At 39.5% G+C, this 21828-nt stretch overlaps 1 protein-coding gene across 5 annotated transcripts in view; it reads left to right on the top strand.

The window, feature by feature from the left end:
- Window positions 1-21828, top strand: part of TTLL5 (tubulin tyrosine ligase like 5) — a 124775-nt gene that overhangs the window by 34126 nt on the left and 68821 nt on the right. For all 5 annotated transcript variants that reach the window (XM_068683162.1, XM_068683161.1, XM_068683163.1 and 2 more), the window contains 12 exons: window positions 790-881; window positions 3704-3745; window positions 5878-5991; window positions 6361-6452; window positions 7077-7139; window positions 8056-8094; window positions 9056-9201; window positions 10201-10486; window positions 14521-14641; window positions 16288-16434; window positions 19032-19132; window positions 21621-21754. In XM_068683162.1, the coding sequence (XP_068539263.1) occupies window positions 790-881; window positions 3704-3745; window positions 5878-5991; window positions 6361-6452; window positions 7077-7139; window positions 8056-8094; window positions 9056-9201; window positions 10201-10486; window positions 14521-14641; window positions 16288-16434; window positions 19032-19132; window positions 21621-21754 (1377 nt within the window). The remainder of the gene's footprint in view (window positions 1-789; window positions 882-3703; window positions 3746-5877; window positions 5992-6360; window positions 6453-7076; window positions 7140-8055; window positions 8095-9055; window positions 9202-10200; window positions 10487-14520; window positions 14642-16287; window positions 16435-19031; window positions 19133-21620; window positions 21755-21828) is intronic.

Genomic DNA, 21828 nt, shown 5'->3' with positions numbered 1-21828 from the left:
GAGTGTAACAAAAAGCTCCTTGAATCTTTCCACCACTTAAAACTAATAAAAGGTATGCTAGAAAGCTCTTGGATATTAGGTTATTACATGAGTATAATAAAGGAGAATTCTAGTTAAGGAGAAAAATTGCATTTAGCACTGGGAAGTTCTATGTCAACATTTCAGCTTCAGCCTGTAAATAATCTGGTTGTTTGCGATGTTTAGGTGGTATTAAGAGTCTATACTTTCTGTATTTTAAGATGCCACTCTTTGTTTTAAGCAAGTAACTTCTGCTTAATTCTCAGAATCAGTGTTTGTGCACTTTGAGGTTGAACATGTGGGTTCTGTTTATGCTTTGTAGAAGTGGAGTCATAATTGTGAAAGCTGCGTGACTTCCTAGTGCAAAACACCTTTTAGGCATCTGTAGTACATCTTGGTTCAGTTACTTGAGCAACTTACCCCTAATGATTAAAAAAAAAAAAAAAAAAAAAAGAATTGTCATGTATATTCAGTAGCCTGCTCAGTTATTTGAGAAAGGAAGTCTATATCTATACTGCTATACAGTTACCCCTCTTACTGATTAAAGCATGTGCTTTTAGAGCAAGATCCAGCTTTATTCCAAAAATGTAATGCAGTATGCAAAGTTTGGAATTAAACGACACTGGACATAAAAAAAAAAAAAGCAAGCATCCTTTTTGGTCCTTGACCAGGGACAAGAAGTCTATGTATAGACTAAGATGAGAAACACTGTGTTTATGTTTCAGGACTTGCCTGTCTTATAAACTGTCATATGGCTTCTGATTCTTACAGGCTTTGTATGCCAGGATCCAGGCCAGCGGTCAGGCCGGGCCATTAATCATTCATCTGAATCTGGCAGGAGAAATCTGTACCAGAAGCTGCAGGTAAGTGACTTCAACAAGCCAGAGCTGAAGAGAGATAGCAGGAAAGTAATTCACATTGAATTTGGCTCAAAGGTGAGAAACTCAGTGAGTGAGGGGCCTACAGGAAAGAGACTCTTTGTCAGGGAGTGTAGTGATAGGATGAGGAGTAAAGGTTTTAAACTAAAAGAGTGGATTCAGATTGGACATGAGGAACAAATCCTTTACTCAGAAGGTGGTGAGGCACGGGAACAGGCTGCCCAGAGAAGCTGTGAATGCTCCATCCCTGGAGGTGCTCAAGGCTGGGCTGGATGGGGCTTTGAGCAACCTGGTCTAGTGGGAGGTGTCCCTGCCCATGGCAGGGTGTTGGAACTGGATGGCCTTTAAGGTCCCTTCCAACCCAAATCATTCTATGAGTGAGTGAGTTTATCTGGATTTCCAGCAAAACTACAGAAAAGCTTCAGAGAATGCAGCTGAGCTATGAAAATATCTGTTTAGGCATTTTCATTTTGTTGTGGGCAACAAACTTCCAGAAGTCTAGAGCTTTGTGAATGTATTGAAGACCTCCTCCTAGGCAGGAAGAGCTTTTGCATTTGAAATGTAGAGCTTATTGCACATATACTCCTGGAATCTCTCCCTTCCTTTCCCTTGGATCCTTGGACTGAGGCCTGGTGTGGCTTCCTGTGACTGCACATTACCTTTTCTGCTGAGACAGCACTTTCTTAGCACTGTAATGCTCAAGGGCAGCTGTTCTCTATCCCCTTCTGGCTCCACTTGGATCCCATAAATAGCTGTGAGAGTGGAGCAACCACAAAAGGCAGGGAGATCCCCAATCTCCTTTGAATTTTTACATGAATGTATATCTTACCAGGCAAGTGGACAAACAGAATATCTTGATGTTCTCTGCAGCTGATGTCATCCTGCAAGGAGCATACAGTATTGCTGTTTAACTCAAACTCAATTGGGAAATGAAGTCGTCTTCATTCAGTGATAGAGTACCAATACACTGTCCACCTTTTGGTTAAGGGAAAGTTTACGGAAATCACAAGACTTTGCTTCTTGTAAAATTTGGAATTTGAGACGTGTAAATAGTTGCTAACATGACATTTAAACACCTATAGATCGCCTGGTTGAATCCGAAGCTTCTGAGGCTCATTTTATAAATAGGGTTTCATGCAGATCCCTTCTGATCATAAAGGTGCTCTCTGTGGCAGAAAAAAGATATATTAGATGAATAGTAGAACCATTCCAGAAGAAGGAAGTAACCTTTTCTGTTGCAGTAATTATATCAGATCCTAATAACTTGAAGCCTTTTATATGAAAAAATTGTAAAAGTCTCAGAAAATTGAACCGGAAGCACTGAATTTTAAGGAGGTTTTAAGCTTATCAGTTTATTTTGCTTAAAAACTACAAATATTTGTAAGGTCGAGACAGCTGAAACCTGCAAAGATTCACATGACAGAGCAGTGGTTACAAGATAAGACTAAATTCTCTTTTGGGACACTTGTCTGCTTCCCCTACGCTTACTGGGAATGGCCTTCTGTGATAGTTTTACATGACTGTTTTATTAAGAATGTGATTGGGAATCATACAGGTAAGTACCTCTATAGATCTTTCTGTGCTTCAAGACTGTTTTGGCCTGCTTTTTGCTGAAAGTGTTTTATTTCAGGTTTTGCCAAATTCTTGATATTTCTATACCTACTCTTGGTTGTGGCTTCTTGGTTATTATGACCTCTTTTTTATAACTTCTCCAAGATTTCTAAGTTTTGTTTGCATAGGCAATCTTTAATCATAGGAATAGTCACTTCCTGGGAAAGAAATCCTGATACCAGCATTCTGGGTCATGAGATAATTATGGTGACTTCTGTTGTCTGAATTTCACCGAACTGGACTGCAAGTTCCTTGTGCAATTCCATTGGTTTGACTCTGAGCATTTCTCCCTCTAGAGAGATGAACAATGTAGTGGCTTCCTTTGTAACTTGTTGATTTGGTCTGGAACTCTTTCAATTAATCATAAACAATGAAGGGACCTTGGCCTGATTTGTATGGATAGACTATAGAGTTGAAGTTGGCAGTAGTACAGCTAGAAAAGATGGATAGGTCTCCTGAGAATCCCTTCCTATGCCCTTGGGCACTAGAGAGGAGGAAGGCAGCCTGGATACCACTAAAGGCAAAAAGAACTGAAGCTCCTATGATAACAGTTTTCTTTCCAACATACTGCTGCTATTGACCTGGTCTTGCTTGTAGGCCTGATGCCAAAGGAATCCTTATTAAATAATACAGGGTACTTTTTAACATTCTGCTGATGTTTCTACACCTGTACTAGATTGTTAAATAGCATCTTGTTTCTCCACAAGAACTGGAATGACATGGAGACATTTCAATGAAATAGCTTCTGTTAGGGTTCTTACTATTTTTTCTTCCATCTGTTCTATGAACAATTCTACTTGGCAGCATCTGTTTCTTCTCAATACATAGCTAATAAATATTTTCCTCCAGGTAACTCTTATCTTACAAAAATATGAATTCTTGTCTAGAGAGTTGAGTTCATTCATCCATTCCAAAGAGCTGATTTCTGTGTGCTTTTGCAATGCCTCTGCAGGATTTTCAAACAGTTGAGCACATCTGAGTTTACCATTAGTGTTGTATCTATAACGAGGACAGGATACATTTGTGATGGATTTGAGCAAGATCTGGAATGAGGTGATAGAATCTGTTGACTATTTCTCTGGACTTCAGTTATACCTGTTTGCTTTAGGGCACTCACCGTTCCTCTGCAGCTCAGGCAGGGATGATAGTGTTTTGAAGAACCCGAGGTTTTTATTCCCTTTGTGCGTCTCTTGCAGCGTCCTGTGTCTGCACAATCCCAGCCAGCAAGCACCAGACTGGTAAGTACTGGACTTGATTCAACTCCCTTCACCAAAATAAAGAATGTGTTTTCACGTTACCTTGTGCACAACTGGTCCCAAAATATATTTTACAGCTAAGTAGCCTGGGTGTGAGGAAAAAAATAAGGTAGGGGAAAGGAGGGGAAGCCTAGAAAAGAGGAGATGGATAGGTACTGGAATATATTTGGAATACATTTCCCTGTTGTATGAGCTAAGGCTGGAAAAGTATTTAGATCAGTACTAGCAGCTTAAAGAATAGAAGTATGCGGGAGGCAAGATCAGCTGCGTCAAATCTGTCAAAGTATTTAAGCTTGCAGGTGTTTCTAGACTGCATTTTTAAGAAATTTGATAGGGATATTTAAAGAAAGCTCGCTTTTCTCTTCATCAGTTGATGAAGACAGTGGCAGCACAGTGTTCTGGATTTTGTAGGATACTGAAAAGGAAAATATAAAAACGAAGAGGTGATATGAAAGCAGCAGCATATATAAGGAGTGTTGCATCAGACGGGAAAAGGGCAAGGAATATTTGTCTATATACTACAGAGGATGGAGTAAGTTTGGATGAAAAGGATAGCACAGGTGAATCTGTATTGCCAAAATTCAGGCTTCACAGTAAGTGAAGTAATTATTGTCTGTAAGACAGTTATCTAAAAGAAACTACAAAAATTTGAGTGAAGTGGGTCCAAATTGTTTGGAGGAGATTAGAAGAAAGATTTCTCACAGATAATGGGAAAAATACAGAATTATCTTTGGTATAAGTCAGACTGATCCACCTTTCTAGGTGTCAAATTTGGCACCCTCCTTGCAAGCCATATGGACAAATCAATGTTAGTGTACAATTCTAAGCACCTGGCTGTATGGGGACGTGGTAGGCATTATTTTGCTGCTGGGCTTCATGGGCACAATAGTGATGATTGATTCTAATTTTCTGCAGTTTCCCAGCAGGAAAGAAGGTAGCACAGATGGAATCATCTTGAGATCCTAATTCATTCTCTGGGCTGCCATTTAGGTCATTCAGTATAAGTTTAGCTGAGGCTATGAGAAAAGATAAGACAGGAAGAAAAAAGTCTGACTGAATAATGAGGTTTCACAGAGAATAGGAAAGATCTTTGTGCCAACTGCTGTCAGTGATTAGTATAATGAGAATCATGATGTGGGAACCAAAGATACTTTCAGAATTTGGAGATAAATCAAAGTGGTTGGATTTATCTGTACTTTTAAAGATAAGCTGGGTCAAAGAGGAAGCAAGAATTTCATGAAGTTGGAGACTTTTCTGTGCTATAGCCAGAGAGAGTCCTGAAGTAAAGGAGGAAGTGGAGGTTACTGAAGCAAAGTTGTTGAGCTGTGCTTTTGGCTTGGAGGAAAGTTTAGGAGGAAAGACTAAAATCCTTTCCACTTAAGGCCACCTACTGCATCACGCGAACCTGTCTGGCTACTGATTTTTCTTTTATTCTACAAATGCTTTTGTCTCCTTACCCTCTCATCCAGAGGGTACCCTCTCATCTCATCTTGTCTTGTTTTATTTAATCAGTTTCCATTAACAAAATATTTCAGTTGGCACTTGCTACGCCAGTTTTCTCTTTGAAATTTTCTCTGCTAATCACTGCAGCCTAACTCACGCTAGTGCAATGCCTCTTGCTATTGTTGCTTTATCTGTAGATTCTGAATAGTGCGCAATTTCTAATGAAATAGAGGCTGGAATTCAATTCCAATTCAAGCGGTCCTTACAAAAAATGATAAAACCTGATGTTGCCATGAGTTTAGTTTTATATGAGCAGTATGGGATTTTTCCCTGAGCTTTTCTCAATTAAGGTTTCTGTTGTGTTTTTCACTTCTTTCTAGGCAAAGAAGGCTCTCTAGTGTATTCTTTGTTTGGTTTGCTCTCAAGAGGAAATCTGAATTTTATACAAAAGCATGAAAACTTCTAAGATAAACTCTTTTAATGCATTTTTTTATTATAATTATATAGATCATATTCTTAAACAGCTGTAGTGCAGAACCATGAATTCTGGCTTTAGTATTCTGGAGTGTAGATTCTGCTGGAAATGGGGTCCTGGAGTTTGAATGTGACTTTTTTGTTTAAAGTAAGTTGAGAGAGGAAGGGAAAGACTTGGATTCACATTGTCTCTGCAGCGTACCCGTCCTCTGTCTGCCAGTGATGCTGAAATGAAAAACATGATGTCCTCGGGCAGGGAAAAAGCAACAGGAAGGCAAGGCATCTCTGTGCTAGGTCTCTCCATGGAGGAGGTAAGTAGGTTATTAAATATCTTTTGTTTACCGTGACTTTCTCTCAATATATGGGATCACTTGCTCAGCAAAGAGCAAGGGCACATGTCTGAAAAACGTGACAAAAGTATAACGTTTTTGGAACAGAACTACTGGGTTTTATTGCCTCTGTCCTCAGTCATGCCAACCATACATATGCGCTCCGGGCTGTGTTGGACTCCATCAGAATTTAAATGCAAGATAAAATTGCCTAAAGATGTAATATTTACCGACCTCACTCCCAGGACTGTAGTAATAGCATTCTTGTCCTCTAAAATTCAAGGATTTTTCTTGGGTTTGTTTTTCATTGTATCTGTTTTGCTAGCTATTTTTTCCTCTTTTTATTCTAAGATAAGAGTTCTTCGTCGAGTGAGAGAGGAGAATGAACGGAGAGGAGGTTTCATCCGGATATTCCCAACCCCAGTAACATGGGACCTTTATGGGTAAGTATCAGAATCCCTTAGGATGGCTTACTGTTACACTGACACTCTGTATTGAGGAGTATTCTGTGTTAGGTACGTGTAGATTAACAAGGTCACCAGTTGTGAGCTTACTGAGAATTTTGGTAGAGTTTATTCTTAGTGCTGAGGATTCTTTTTTTCCTGATCCCTTGTTTTTAACTTCTGCTTTGCTTAACTGCACCTTAGGTAAACCTTATTTTACAAGTACTGATACTGCTTTTCTGTCAGAATAAAAATGTCTTCACTATAAATAATCTATTGCTGCTATCTGCTTTTACATCCTGCAGCTGCATATACTGTGTACCTGTGTACTCTGTCATTGGGCCATAAACCCAATATAGGACTCATCCTGTGAGTGGTACTATACTTTTTTTTTTTTTTCTCTTTCCAGTCTGTAATATTTCTTCATGTCTCTTGCTTCTTCAGGAACTTCAGCTAATAATTGGTAGCTCTCCTAATGTTCTCTTTCTATTATGGTACAGCATGTTGTTTTGATAGACTTTCTGGGATGTTTTTTATAGATCACCTCTTTCTGTATTATGCTGCCTTTCAATATGTTGAACTCTAGCTTGATACATCATTTATTTTGTTTTGTTTTGGTTTTAGATCGTTTTTAGAGTACAAGACGTCAATGAACTACATGCTGGCCACGCGTCTGTTTCAGGACAGGTAGAAAGCTTTTGGATTTGGGAGGGAGGCAAAGGAGACACAAACAGCATGAAGAGGACTAATTCCTCACTCATTCTTCCAATGTTATAAACACCAGTCTGTCATTTACAAGGGTAGTAATAGTTGTACATGTCTTTTCTAGTGTGCCAGTGACTGTGGAGGTTTCCTGCATTTTTACGTGACTCAGTTCTGAATCCAAGGGCAAAAAGGGCAATACGTAAAAGGCATGGGAGTCATTGGTGTGACAGATGACACTGTAGACATGTAAAACCTCCAAGCACTTAGTTTTCTCCGTGAAGAGAGGATATAGATGGTCCCTGCTTACCTTTTTGTTTCAAATTTAAAGTCCCATCAGAGCTGTCCCTCATGTAAAATAAATACTGGAAATTTACTCCAGAGGTTTAGTATCCCTATCTCTTGACCCATGTGAGCATTCTTTGATGCCTCTTCCACTGGGTTATGCTTTGGTTCATGCGTCTAGCTGAACTTCCATTGAGAGTTGTATGCACTTTCACTGTACGATTAACATCCCTCCTCTTCCTCAGTTTTTCTTACCCAAGTTCTATTGTAAGGTTACTACAGAATAAAGGTAAGGTTGCTGACTAAGAAGACGATATTAACAGAATTTTTTCCTGTGTCAGCACTGTAATTTATTTTTTTTTACTGTGTGATTTCAGGGATGTTTCTAGAGGTTTAGCTCCAAGTGACATTATCTCCAATTTGAGTTAGACAGATGTAAGCATAAGTTGCAGAACATCTGTTCAGAGTTCCTCTCTTAAAGCCTTTTTTCCTCCTTTAAGAAAGGATTAAGAGGACATTCTGTAAATTTGGCCATTTCACTTTATATATGAAAGACTTTTTCTTTCAGTCTATGATCAAGAATGGAAGATAATTTTTCCCCTTTTTCCCTTTGTAGGGACAAGATGAAAGGAGACTTCGTCACTGGGAGATCCCGGTAAATTCCTTTTAGAGAAATAATTTGAATTTTTAGTATTTATTCTAAATTTAGATTTCTACAACTTTGCCTTAAGTCCTGGGTCGATTCTACCTGAAATCAATCAAAATAAGAAGCTGTGTTGCTCTCACCTCTCACAACCAATTTTGTCAAGTAAACAGCAGTGAGCAGTGTCCCAGCATTTGCAAAGCTAAAGTTTTTGTTGGATTGGCCCTTAAAATTGCCTCTTTTAGGATTGCTAATCTGGCATTTCTGCTGTATTGATGAGCATTACATATGAGCTCTATCAAAAGATTATGTAATGCATGAGGATTTTTGACTTCATACACTCATATATTCACTTTGTTAGATCCAAAAGGTAAATGGAACAACAAAAATTTTCTGTGGATGTTCCCACCTGCATCATAAAGAACACTTTGCTGGATCTTTCTGCACTGGCAGAAAATTACAGTGTTTGTTTCTCTTAAGGAATCTGGCAGGGCTCCTTCTTGGGTTTAGTCAGAACTTGTAGAAAGGTTCTCACTTTTCACCTACATTATGTTATGTTTCTGACCTAACAGTGAAGAACAAGCTATCTACGTAAAAGATTTTGCAGGCAGGATTGGAGTCCACGTGCTCTGTTCATACTTCTGTCCCTTATTTTGTATTCCTATTGTTCAGTTCAGTTTTCCTCAATAATTTTGCTTTGAGCTGCTGTATTTTGGACAGATACTGCTTAGTTCTTAAAGCAAGACAATAGGTAGATGAGTTTGGGGGTTTTGTGAAGTACTTGCAAGATGCACTTCAAACATTTGTAAGCTTTAAATGGAGCAAAGTTAGGCTGATCATGACTTTTTTTTTTTTTTTTTCCCCCATGTCAAGAAAACTTTTTTGAGGAAATTTATTTTGTTGAGTTTTTGTATTATCCGGCAGAGAAGTATAAAGAGAGTTTTTGAGGATGCCTCTCTATTACGCTTTCCAGAGATGGTCTTAATGGGAGGCTGGATATGAAGCTGGAAGCTGTAGACTCTCATGCTCCATTTTATGAGAGAAAGCTGCTCTCACTGGAGTTACGGAAGCGCCGGCGATGTCATGGCAGGGCTAGAGCAGCACGAGCAAGATCATCAGGTATGAATTACTAGAGAGTTAGATGAGCATCTAGTCAAAAACAATTAAGAGGGTGGTTAATTCATTTTTGTTTGTTTGTTTTGCCCAGAGAATTTGTGGATTCCTCATCCCTGGGAGTGTTTAAGGCCAGGCTGGATGGGGCTTTGAGCAACCTGGTCTAATGGAAGCTTATCCCAGCCAATGGCAGGGTTTGGAACTAGGTGATTCCAACCCAAATAGTTCTATAATGCTAAGAATTCCATTCCCACCATTCCCACCCCCACATATATGACTAAATGTAATCAATATTTTATTGAACAGGAGCTTGTAGCTGCATTTTGGGTACAATAACTTGTCAGTATGTATGTGCCTCTATAGTTCTCCAGTTTTTCAGAGAAAAATGAAAACTTGGGACCTTTCAGGCTGTATTTTCTGCATTACAGTGACTCTAAGCTGTTGGAAGGAGAAATCCTTTTTATTTGAACCAATGTGGGAAAGACTTAAAAGGATACAGAGGGGAATGATCCTCATAAGTGGCTGTTCCTTAAGCCTTTATCTAAACTCTTTCCAGTAGCTACATGATACAACCTTTCCAATGGCAGTCAGTATGTTATACAATTACTTTTGGTGCTATGCTAAGTTATGCGATCTTTATTGGCACACATGAAAGCTTAGTTTCCTTAGCTTTGGTTTTCCTGATGCACAAAAATCCAAAAGGTGAATTTAAGGCCTGCCAATGAGACAGGAAAGTGCCTTTCTTTTATTTTTTGCTTGTAAAGTTAAGAACCTTGTTTTGTCTTGTGAAATTGAGAAAATGGGATTCTCAGCTGTTTAATATGCAAACAGAAAACCAGAAAGAATAATAAAAGGCAGCAATAGCTACCATGATATTCTAAAATGGTGGTGGTCTTTCCTTCTAGCAGAAGAGTTGAGGAGTAAACCAAAGGTAATAGATAGCAGGAGAATCTCCCTGTCTACTCTTTTTTTTAACCAGCAGGGTTGATTTCTTCTCTACTACAGGGATGTCAGAACCGACAAAGGTGTCCGTCAGATCAGACACAGAAGGTGAGGAAGAAGAGGAGGCAGATGAAGATGAAGAGCTAGATGGAGCTATTGGTTCTCTTTCGGACACCCAGGTGAAAAGCAAGCCAAAACTCTCTGACTTGGTGAAAACAACTTGCAAGGAGCAGTTGACAAAAAAACTTCATAAGAAAGCTGGAGATGGAGGAGAGCCACTTGTTGAAAAAACAGATTCAAAACCTCAGTTTAACTTGCTGCAGATTCTTCAAAAGAATGGAAATCTAAGGTGAGAGGTTTCTGCATATTGCCCTGAATTTTGACTGGCTGCAAATATCTGTTTAAAATATGGAGGATTTGGACTTAGTGCCACATTATGAATGGGTGTGAGGAGATAAGAGGAGCCTAGAGTAATGGGCCTGGGTTTTTGTCTGTGGCCTGCCTAAGTGACTAATTGGCATAGGAGGGAGATTTTTGCAGAGACTTGACAGTTTACCTAAATGCCTGACCTGTTAGATCAGTGTAAAGCATAAGCTGTAGCTTCCATTGCTGTTCTTTAATCAGGTGATGTAAGCTGTTCTTCAGTCAACTTGGACTTCTGAAATGCCGCTATCTTAATGCAAGATGCCTGCTATTGAATTCTAAAATTTATCTTTTAATTCTCTGCATTTCTAAATAAATAGGTGTAAATACATGTTAAGCCATTCAAGAAAGGTTGGGAAGGAACATATCAGTGCTGCCTCTCCATAAAAATACAAACTTCTTATTTTTTATGCTTATATTTTTTTATGCTTATGTATTTTGTATGATGTTGTTTTTTTAACCTCTAACAGAAGTTTCTGGTGCTCAGGGGCAGTACCTTCTGAGAGCAGGAAAAAAGGTCATTTGAGAGAAATAAGTTACTGAAACATTTTGTTGCCTACTGTTGAGCTTGACAGTGTGGATTGACTAAATGTGTAGAAGTCATCTTCCTCCTTAAATGTGGGTAGTAAAACTGCCCATTTGCAGATGGACAAGAAGGACAAAAAGTGATCATACAAAGCTGTGTAGGAGGATTTTACATTTTCTACATAAGAAATACTGTTTTGCACAATAAGTGTCCAAAGATAGATAAAATAATTGTTGCTTGTTGCTGCCTTCTTAGTTTAGTTTCTGGGAGGATTTATGAATTATCAAATGGATTTGTGGATTGCTTAGAGGTTTTCTTCTGGCAAGAACACTTGCTGTAATGACAGAAGATTCTGAAACCTGTTCTAAGGACGGACATAGCAATGCTGTCATCTACCTATATATAGAACTGACTCTTGCCAAGAACGTAAGCTCTGTCTGGTGTTCCTGGCAGAATCTTGCTCAGCACCCAGTGATGTTGGGATTCCCCCACAGAAGTAAGTCTTGTGGTGACTTCATGTTCCAGGATTGTGCTGGGCTTGGCCTCATCCAATCTGTCATTGATGAAAGTTTTGCTGCTGGGTCGACAGGCTGAGGAGCTGAAGTAATGACATTTTCATCCAAAAGAAACCCAGGCCTGTTCCAGTCAGCTTTTTATAAATGGCAAGACTTCTCTCTCCTTCTAGATATCCTGATGAGGGAGCTTCTCTGCCTTCCTTGCATTGGGCATTATTGATGGAGAGGTGACAGTGGAATGAATCACAGAATGGTTTGGATTGGGAGGAACCTTAAAGATAATCTAATTCCAGCCTCCCTGCCATGGGGGGGAACTACTGTACCATTCCCAGGAAAGTTGAAAGTAAAGGGAGAGAGTAAACCTGAGACAGCCTCAAGTTTCAATATTCCACAGGCTGAAGGAGGGGCAACATTTTAATTTACCTCAAGGACATTCTCCAGTTTCCTGTTTTGGGAGTCACAGAAGTGTCAGATACAGGTCAAGAACTGTACTCCTGTTCTCAAGCTGATGGTGGAGGTCCTGAACTCCTACCAGACTTGAACTCATGGTCATGAGGTGTTTGAGTTGCACCTAAAACAAGCTAGGAAGCCCTACAGAGCTCCCAGAAGAGAATCTTTTCTGATATATCCTGGCATGGTGATTAGAGTATTAGTCAGGGTTCAGGCTGTTCTTCTGATGTTGCGCTCACCTGTGAAGAGAAGGTAGCTGTGGTGGCTGGCAGCATGTAGAGCTTGGAGGTGTAATAAGGCCTGTGGTGTATTCTGGAGGTCATTGGAAGACACAAATCGTAACCAGGCAGTTTTATCATGTTATTTCCCTCTTTGGGCTGGGCATAGTCTTCCAAAAGTATTAAAAGCTTATGATTAGGCAGAAGCGTGAGTATTTATAATACATTTTATTTTAACTTCAATTCTTATTTCCCAACATATGTGAAATTGCTGTGCATCGTTTGATGTGCAGTTATGTATTGATCTTTATAGGTACCATTGTGTTGTATGAGTTTTGTAGCACTGTAAAGAAGTGTACCTGAAATTTGCAGGCATATAAAATAGGAAGATTTAAGTTTCTGGACTGATGTTTTAATGAAGTCTCAGAGACTTGTGTAGATAGAGTTATGAGGACCATGTAAGTGTCTGAGAGGATTCCGAAGAAGCAGAGAGTAAGTAGACAAAAAAGGGTGAGGTTCCTCAGGAATAGGTTTGAGACTGATTTTCATAATCAATTTAGGAATGATGTAAAATGTAGAAATAAGCTAATGAAGTTTGTTGATGGAAAAGACTTGGGAGTTATTCCATGAGAGAAAAGTAGTAGAATAAATATGGGAAGAACTGGATGACCTTGAGGATAGGACTAATATAACTAGGATGAAGTTCATTAGCACAAAGTGTAAGGGCAAGCTCTTACAAGCTTGTAACTTACAGCAGAAATTCTATTGGCTGGATGTTCAAGTGAAAATGAATTATAAGGAAAAATACCTTCCATGCTTGTTGATCACAGGTTTGTGAAGCTCTAGCTCACACACGCATGAAAATACCGAATGCGGTCTGTGCTTTATTGCTTGAGATACTTCTGAGACTTCACGTTTGGTGTTCAGCTCCTAACCTCTACGTGTTCATGGAGGGTGTGGCTGGAACAGGTGGAGAGGAGCTGCTAGACTCATCGTGGTCAGTGTGCTTTGTAAAAAGAGACTGAAAATGTAATAGCTTATGCCAATAAAATGAAAAGGATGTGATTGCTGTTAATAAATGCATTCCCCATCAGGGGTAAAATTATTTAAGATATAGGATAATGCTGAAAAAAGAAAGCAAATATAACCTGTCTGTGAATGAAGCTAGGCTGGGTAGTCAAAGAAGGTTCCTTATTATTAAAACAGTTCTGCAATAACATTCCAAGAAGGTAATGGGTTGAAAAATATTATTTGTTTTAAGATGAAATGTGATAATTTTATAGAAAAGGTTATGTCAGAGCCTGAGACAGAAGGGCAATTTGTCACTGACGCTAAAGCCCATCTGCCTCTATGCTCTTATGAAAAGGCATGGAGAAAGTGTGCTTGACAATGCAAGGGACAGCTTGTAGTGGCTGTAGAGGAAGCTGTGATGAAGAGTAGGGAGTGGGAGAGCAGAATGCTGGAGAAGAGAAGAGGGTTTCGGCCAAGATGACACTGAACAGAAATAGCCAAAGCTTTCAGCAATTTCTCTTGCAACAAATGAATACATTAAAGTGACTACTATTGTGAGGGAATGAGAATCAATATGTTCCTTTCTGTCCTGCTCCAGTCTTCTCCTCAATTCATGCTCACAGCTTCCCAATGTGCTCAGCCAGCTGCACAGCAGATTTACTGATGTTTTTTCTTCCTTCAGTGGTGCCTTGCTCAACGAATTTGGCCTGTGTTCTTGGGCCAGCAGGGGAAGAGTTCACTTGCACAGATTTAATGCTGTTATTTCCAATGGGAATTGCAAGGCCTTTGTTACAACTCTGGCAGTGGTGTTATGCCCTTTGTTTAATTTATGGTCTGTTGTTGTGGTGTTCAAAATGCTTTGTAGACAGAGGTCCAGGAGAGCCTTGAACTGGGTTTAAAAAGACACAGTTTTACTGATTTTTGTAATGTTGGCTTTTGGAGGAGGGTTGCTAAGGCTGTGAGAAGGCAAGGAGAGCACTTAGTTTTTAGAGGTGGGTTTAGAACTTAGAGGGCATATGCAGTCTGTTGTATCTGTTGGACTACGTCGCCTATCTTGGTGAAGAAAACACTGGTAGGGTGAAAATACTGGTGGGGCGAAGTTATTCTTCTATCCTTGAGCTTCATCATTTTTGTACCTGCAAGGTCTTTGTTGAATATACTCCATAAGCTGTGCCTGACTGTTGGATTTCTTTCTGTTACTACTCTGAGGGTATCTGACTGTGTTTTTCTTGGCCCACAGCAAAGTGCAGGCTCGCAGGGCTTTCTCTGCCTATCTGCAGCATGTGCAGTTGCGACTGATGAAGGAGGCTGGTGACCAGTTCCAGAATGCTGCCTGGGTTGCCAAAGAAGATGAGCAGATGGTAAGGAGCTTTGTGTTGGTCTAGAGAATGTGAAATCTACCCTGAGTTTTGAGGTTGGTTGGAAAAAATGAAGTCCGAAAGTACCTTGAGATTATTATACTTGTCTGTCTAGTTGCCAGTGCTGTATTTTTAGCATAAAAACAAGGTAGGAATGCTGACTGACATCTGAGCAGTGACAGAGTAGACACTAGATGAGTAGTGTGGTTGACACTTGAGCTGCTCAGATCTTTCAATGGTTCTACTTCACTGGATCTCCCGGCTCTGAGCCGAACTTGTTTTGAACTCTTCTGTCTGGGATTCTTTAAGATTATTTAGCAGTATCTGGTTCCTGCTGTGATTCATTAAACAAAGCACACATCAAATAGAACAGGTATCCAGTTAAGATTTTTCTTTGATGGACTGTTTTTTAGTCATGGGCATCTGCATTTAGGAGTGTTTTGTGTATTCTGGATAGAGAAGAAAAAGTAAGAAATGCTGAGAAGAGAAAATGACTATCTAGCATAGAAGTTTTTATTCTTTTTTGTTTGTTTTTGCTTTAAAGCAATGTGATATATTTTTCTAGGAAATATTTTAAGATGCATATATTTGGTATATATGCATCTTAGAGTGCAGCAAGCCCAGATTCCCTTGTAAAACCTTCCTAAATGAGCTTTGTACAACAGGCTCTTGAGTTTTCTGCAAACCCAAATGTGTTCTTGCTGAATGCATGTTTCAGGGAAACAGCCAGTGCAGTTCAGAGATAAAAGTGTGTGTCAGGAATAATCAGTCGACTCAGTGGAAAATGTTACCCCTGCTCTTTCCAAGTAGAAATTAAAACTGGCTTTTTGAGAGTCACTTTGTCTGCTGTGCTGTGAGAAATGATATTTAAAATAACAGATCAAACCAGCCTGGAGTAATGGCAGTGAGAGGCGAGCTGTGAAATCCAATAGTTTGGATGTGAGGCTGCTCATTTATGCATTTGCAGTGCTTCTAACCAAAAGCAAATCCAGAGGGGAGACAGAAAGGGTTCAAAACACCCACAGGATCTATCTTGCCTTAGGATCTGACTTGTCATGAGTTTCCCCCACTGGAAGTTGCACACAGATGTGGAGCCTGCTTGGTTGGGGGACTGGAATTACATGGCTGTAGATGTAGCCATCTGTTGCTGAGGAAAAGCTGTGGTGACAATGTACATATATGAAAACTACAGAAATGGGGATACATTACTGTAGTGGAAATACCTGACCAAGATTCCCTTCCCTGTGATAGTGCTCAGGGGGTTTTATGTCAGTGTATACACTTCATTACTGGCCTTCTTTAACACATTACAGGTTGTCTTTTGGAGATGTTCTCCCAAAGCATTGGACTTCACAGGTTATTCTATGTTGTTGCTACTTCGTGCTTTTTTCAGACAAATACTCATCAGGTGTTCTCAGTTCTGGCTCACCTTGGACAAGGCACAGCATCATTCCTCTCCACGGTCTTGGATTTGTAGGCCTATGTTAAAAATGCACGTTACAGAACGCTTTTGTCTGCCAGTTGTCAGCGCATTAGACACAGACAGTATGTTTAGTACTTGCCAATCAGGAGCCAATGTAGTACCTCTGTTCTCTTTTCCCCACATCTCGCAGCTGCTCCATTTTTAACTCCATCTCTTTTGCTTGCAGGAGCTTGTGGTACGCTTTCTGAAGCGAGCTGCCAGCAATCTTCAGCAATCCTTGAGAGTGCTGCTCCCCAGCCGTCACTTAGGACTAAATGATCGTCGTCGTATCCTGGCTCACCAGCTGGGCAAGTTCATAATCTATTATAACAAGGTGATTAACTCTGGATTCTTCTTTTGGTATCTTACACCACTGAACAGAGGGCTAAGGTACTTAGTTCACTTCAGTGCCTTCAAGCTTTGCTGCTTTTGTAGAACCACAGTGGATCTTGTTGGTGTATAATAATTCTGGCACAAAAACAGTGGAGTATCCAGGGCTGCTAGACTCCAGCAGTTCCAACAGCAGTGTCTACTGTGGTTATTGCATATTAAGGGCCAGGAGATAGATATGAGTCACCCATTCATATATAACTGCCAAGTTATTAAGGATTTCTGAAGCTTAGGACCCCTTGGAAATGCCGTTGGTTTAAACATATTATTTTATAATCTAACTTGTGTAAGAAATTATTATGAGGCAGTTTACCATAGTGCTGTTAGTGATTTGGTTTCTATTATCTTCTTCTAATGTATCTGCTGCTGGCTGCTGTCATAGTCAAGACAAAGTTGTTTGAAGGGCTCTGTTCTGTAATTTACAGTCTGTTTGTAGTTAGGCATCTAGTAATGGCAGTTTGTCTCTCCAAATTGTCAGATAGACAACAGCATTACTATGTTATATATGTAGTCCAGTAATCATGTCCATAAAAGTTAAAATAATAAAAATCAAAGAATGGGAATTTAACTGGCAGCTTGCTTTTTCGTTGGTTTGTCTTTAGTTCTAGAGTTTTGTAAGGCCCCTTCCCATTTCTTCCTGTTTTTATGATTCTTCTACAGAGGTTAAATATATATTTCACATACTGTACATATACATGTATATATATATTTACCATTCATATGGTACACTTAAGGAGTGCTAGCCATCTATAGCATAGAGCTCTGCATGCTAAGTGACAAGGAGAAGTAAATCCCAACTTTAACAATTTTTACCTCTTTCATTTTTGAAGATGATGTTCTTAGCATAGTGGTTTCATGCTAATCCTTGTTTTGCAAATACAGCGTCCCCTTCCCCTTGCATTTCTTTGGTGTTAGAACAAGGGTAGTTTGAATTTTGCTTTCAGAGGCTGCTGTGCACACTGGCCTCCAAGCTCCTGCTTGTTAGTAGAGGGTGTTCACTTGCAGCACCTTTTCAGAATTGACATCTGGTAACTTGATCTGTCAAAGCAAGGTTGGTATTGAACCAACTCTATTCCAGGAAGTGTCTTGTATGTCTAGTGTTCACTGGATTACTGTGTTCGGAGTAATTGCAAAACACTCAGGTGGCTCTGTGGTGAGTTAAGAATGCAACAGCTTTGGATATAATTTCCACTCGAAGTGTATTCAAACACTAGGCTTTTCTGCCAACTCTCAAATTCACAAAATAAAGCTGTGTAACTGGTAATACATCACTGCATAAACATTTTCTTTGTTAAAACACTTGAAAACAGATCATTTGAGGTTTTAGGACATACTTGTTTAAGCTATTGAGAGGCTCTTGACTTATGTGGGGGTTTTTTGGTGTCTGATTTCAACATATAGAATTCTTTAACTGACTTGTAACTTTGCATTTAGTAGGGGACTCCTACTAGCTGTTATGCATCATCTGTATTGACACAAGAAAAAACACTGCCTCCAGCAAACTAAGTAAAACAAACTGCATATTGTCAAGACTTCTACTTATGTAATGAAGAGTAGACACGGGTCCCAGAGTGGCCTTTTCTCCCCACACTTTCACAAGATATATCTGACCGTTTTGTCCTGGGAAAGCTTGAAGTAGCAGTAAGAAGCAGTGAAGTGAAGGTCAAGTCTGGTCAACTGAGGCTTATATGTTGGTATTAGTATTTCAGATAGGTCTGTAGACTTCTTTTATTATTTTATTAACAGTAGTGTTTGTATACAACCTCTAGTGCCAACAAATTTTAGTTGTAACAACTAGTGTAAAATATAAGGATCATTTATATCTGATAGCTTGCTCCCATTCTCAAAAAGGTTTATCATCTTTTATTACAGTATATTCTAGTGTATGTGTGTATTTGTGACAGGCTGTACTGTTTTACTGTCTTTGCTTTTGCTATGCAGTATATTATTTGTATGTAGATAAGACCTCAGCAATTTGCTGTATGACAAAAGAAATTAACTCAAAAGGAGAGCTCTTAGTTTACAGTAGGAAATGTAGATGCCCTTTGCAACCTCCTTTATTTAGTTTCTCCCGTTTAATTTTACATTTCTGTTCTCCTCTCCTCCTGAATATCTCCTTCTGGGACAGATGCTGAAATAAAAGGTATTGTGAGGAACTCTATTTGTGACAGAGACAGCAGAAGTAGAAAGGGGACCTAATATCTGCAAAGAATGATTTATTTCCCCTCCATATTCTCTTATGTCCAAGAAAAGGATATATCTGAAGTAGAAGCACGTATTTGTCAAACTTTCGTATCTTCTCAGCAAGTCACCTCTAGTAAGTTATGTCAGGTAGATGAATGAGGTGTAGTGTATGTTCAGCCTGCTATCTCTGGGGCTCTCTACACACATATTGAAATACATTTATAATTTGTCACTTTGGAGTTGATGTTCTTCTTCTTAGATTCCATGGAATTGCTTTTTTTCTTCTCTGCGTGGCAGCTATGCTACAATACATAGAATAACTACATAGAGAGACTTACTAATACTGCTTATTCACAGGAGACAGAGCAGATGGTTCAGAAGCAATCAAAAAAGAAACAGGAAGAGGAGGAGGAGGGAGTGAATCCTGAAGGTTTTCAAAACTTTATTACCAGAGCAAGGTAGGAATGAATTTTATTCCCTTTGTTAAAGGATCTCCCAACCCCCAAGATGACTGGATTGTGCCTCTAGATACCTGTACTGACATTAGCACCACCTTCTGCTGAGGGACAGCGAACTTGTCTCCTATTTTTTCCCTTCCAGCAACCAAATGCAAGTCAGCATCTGGTGCATAGAGAAGGGCATACAATAAATGTTTTGAGCATTAAGTAGATCCCTAAAGGACAGCACTGGTTGCCCTGGTCTCAGTAAATTCTAACCTGATGGTGGTGAGCTATGATCTGCTTTCCTGTGATGCTGGAACAAATGCAGAAGTATTTGCAAGAAGAAGGAGACCAGAGCTGCTGCTCAGATGACCTTGATCTGCTGTGGTTGAATGACTGTCGTGGCTCTGGGTCTCAAGTTACTGATCCCAGAAACAAATTTAATGCTTTCTGCCTCTACTTCAGGAGCCCTGCAGGACTACACCCTCTGAGATGAGGAAAAAAAGGAATTAAACTCCCTGTCATCATCCTAGCCTTTTACTTGGCTTGCTAAGTCAGTTCAGTGCAAGCAGTTAGTTTAACAAGAGAAAATGCAATGTTTTCTAACTGTGTACACTCAGAACTCTCTGACTTTCTTACAAGAGTCTGTTGGGAAATGTATTTTGAAAATAGGTAATTCCTCTTCGTGCCCTGTGGTACTGTAGGAAAAACAATGGTGTTATAGCCCTCTGACTATGGAGAGGTCTGAAATGATTCAGTGAACCAGAATTACTTCCTCAAGTTTCTGATTCTTGAGCACAAAATCTGATTCCTTTTGACTCCTTTATTTGACCTATATATGATATGCTTATGTTGGCAAGGACCACTGTTACTATCTGGACAGCTAGAGTTCATCTGCCCTTTTAATGCATTTCAATCTTCTCTAACAAAGTTCACAGTCACTGCTTCCTTCTTTCTTACAATCAATTATGAAATTGTTCTTTGTTTTCCTCTCTTTGGGGATAGCATTCTTAGTGACTGATCTAAAGTGGGTGATAGCTGAGTCCTCTCAGCTACATTCAGCACAATCTCCTTTGCTACATTCTCACAAGCACAATGATTTTTATATTTTGCTGATATAATTGGAGTCGTTACAGCAACAGATTTACAGGCTCCAAGAAAAAACTTGCTGCCTTTCAGATAAATAGTGTTCTAGAAAAGAATGACACTCAAGATATGACTACCATATATCATAGTATCTACTCCTGTCAGCAGAAATGCAGATTACATGGGTCCACAATATGCTCTTGGTTCTCTGACATCTCTTGCCACTAAAACTGCTGTTGTCTCCTAGGGCAGGCAATTTTCCTTTCTACCAGAAATGCTGAAAGAAATGGCTGGTTAGGGCAGAACTGCATACTCTTCTGTGTTGTTGACTACCATGGCCTGATGCACAGTGTAGGCTGGAGCTGGAGATTTTTGCTGGCCTTAGTGATAAAGAACAGTTTCAAGTGATTATCTTTTTGCTTCTTAAGAAGTACTAAGTATGTTCGAGAACTCTGATAGCTGACACTGCTTTGTGCTTGAAGCTTAAATCATCAAGCAAGTCATATGCAGCCAAGAAAACGAGACATTTTTATACTTCTGTGTGTTCTGCAGTACAGTGAGTGCACACAGGAGAAGATGGGCAATAAATGTTACCGTGTAATACTTGGGGTTGTCCCAATCACTCTGTAACTTTGATATTACATGGATATACCGTGTTTAATTATACACATGCTGTTACAATTGCTTCTAAATATCCTCAGTGCAATACGAAAGTGTGTCCTTGTGCTGGTAAACTCACTTATAGCTGAAAGCATCTTTCCACCAACTCTTCACTCTTATGTTTCTTCTTCACCTTATTTTCATTGCTTTTGGATAGGAGAACTTTGCGACATGCCCTGAAGATCCAAACTCTCAGTTAGACTTTCTTCTTGTCAAGAAAATAATAAAAAGAAACATATGCAAGTTTTGTGAGATTCACAAAAGTATCGACTGTTCTGTTTGTTTGTCCTGCAGTTTTGGCTAATTAACAAGCTCTTTCCTATTCTCTCCTTACTGCTGTACTGAAACTACTAATGATGACCTTAGAGACTGAGATTATTTTCTCACATGAACATGACAGCTGCTTGTCCTAGAGAGCACCTGGGGAAAATTAACTAGTTTAACCGAGAATTGATTCTTTCCTGTTGTCAGTCTCCCCTAGAATGAATTTTAGAGTTTTCACTTGCTCATTATTGCCCTGGGTAGGTTGCTGGATGCCTTGAATTTTTGACTGCATAAAAGAATGTTATTTTAGCGGGAAACTCAGATTTAACCAAGGCTTCCACTCTTATCCTGCAGAACTATGCAAGTAACTTGCCTGGCCTCACCATTTTCTCACTTTTCTCTTTAACCTCCTTGTTGTCTCTCCTCTTTGATTGTTCCATGAAGGCAGAAAAGCTTAAAGACCTCATTTAGTTCCATTCTTCTCTCCTTATTGTAGTGAGAGTGAGCTGGAGGAAGTGCTGACATTTTACACCCAGAAAAACAAGTCAGCGAGTGTCTTCCTAGGAACAAACTCCAGAACTACAAAACCCAGGAACACCAGTAACCAATCAGAGAATCAGCCTAAAGTGGGTGAGTATTGTAGGCTGCTCTGAGGTGATGTTGTCCAGACTAATTCAATTTCAGTTTAGTCTATGGAAAGTGAG

The sequence above is a fragment of the Anas acuta genome, chromosome 5 (genome assembly GCF_963932015.1).
Source record: "Anas acuta chromosome 5, bAnaAcu1.1, whole genome shotgun sequence".
Lineage (NCBI taxonomy): Eukaryota > Metazoa > Chordata > Aves > Anseriformes > Anatidae > Anas > Anas acuta.
Note: the sequence above shows the minus strand (reverse complement) of the source record. Positions and strands in the feature narration are given on the sequence as shown.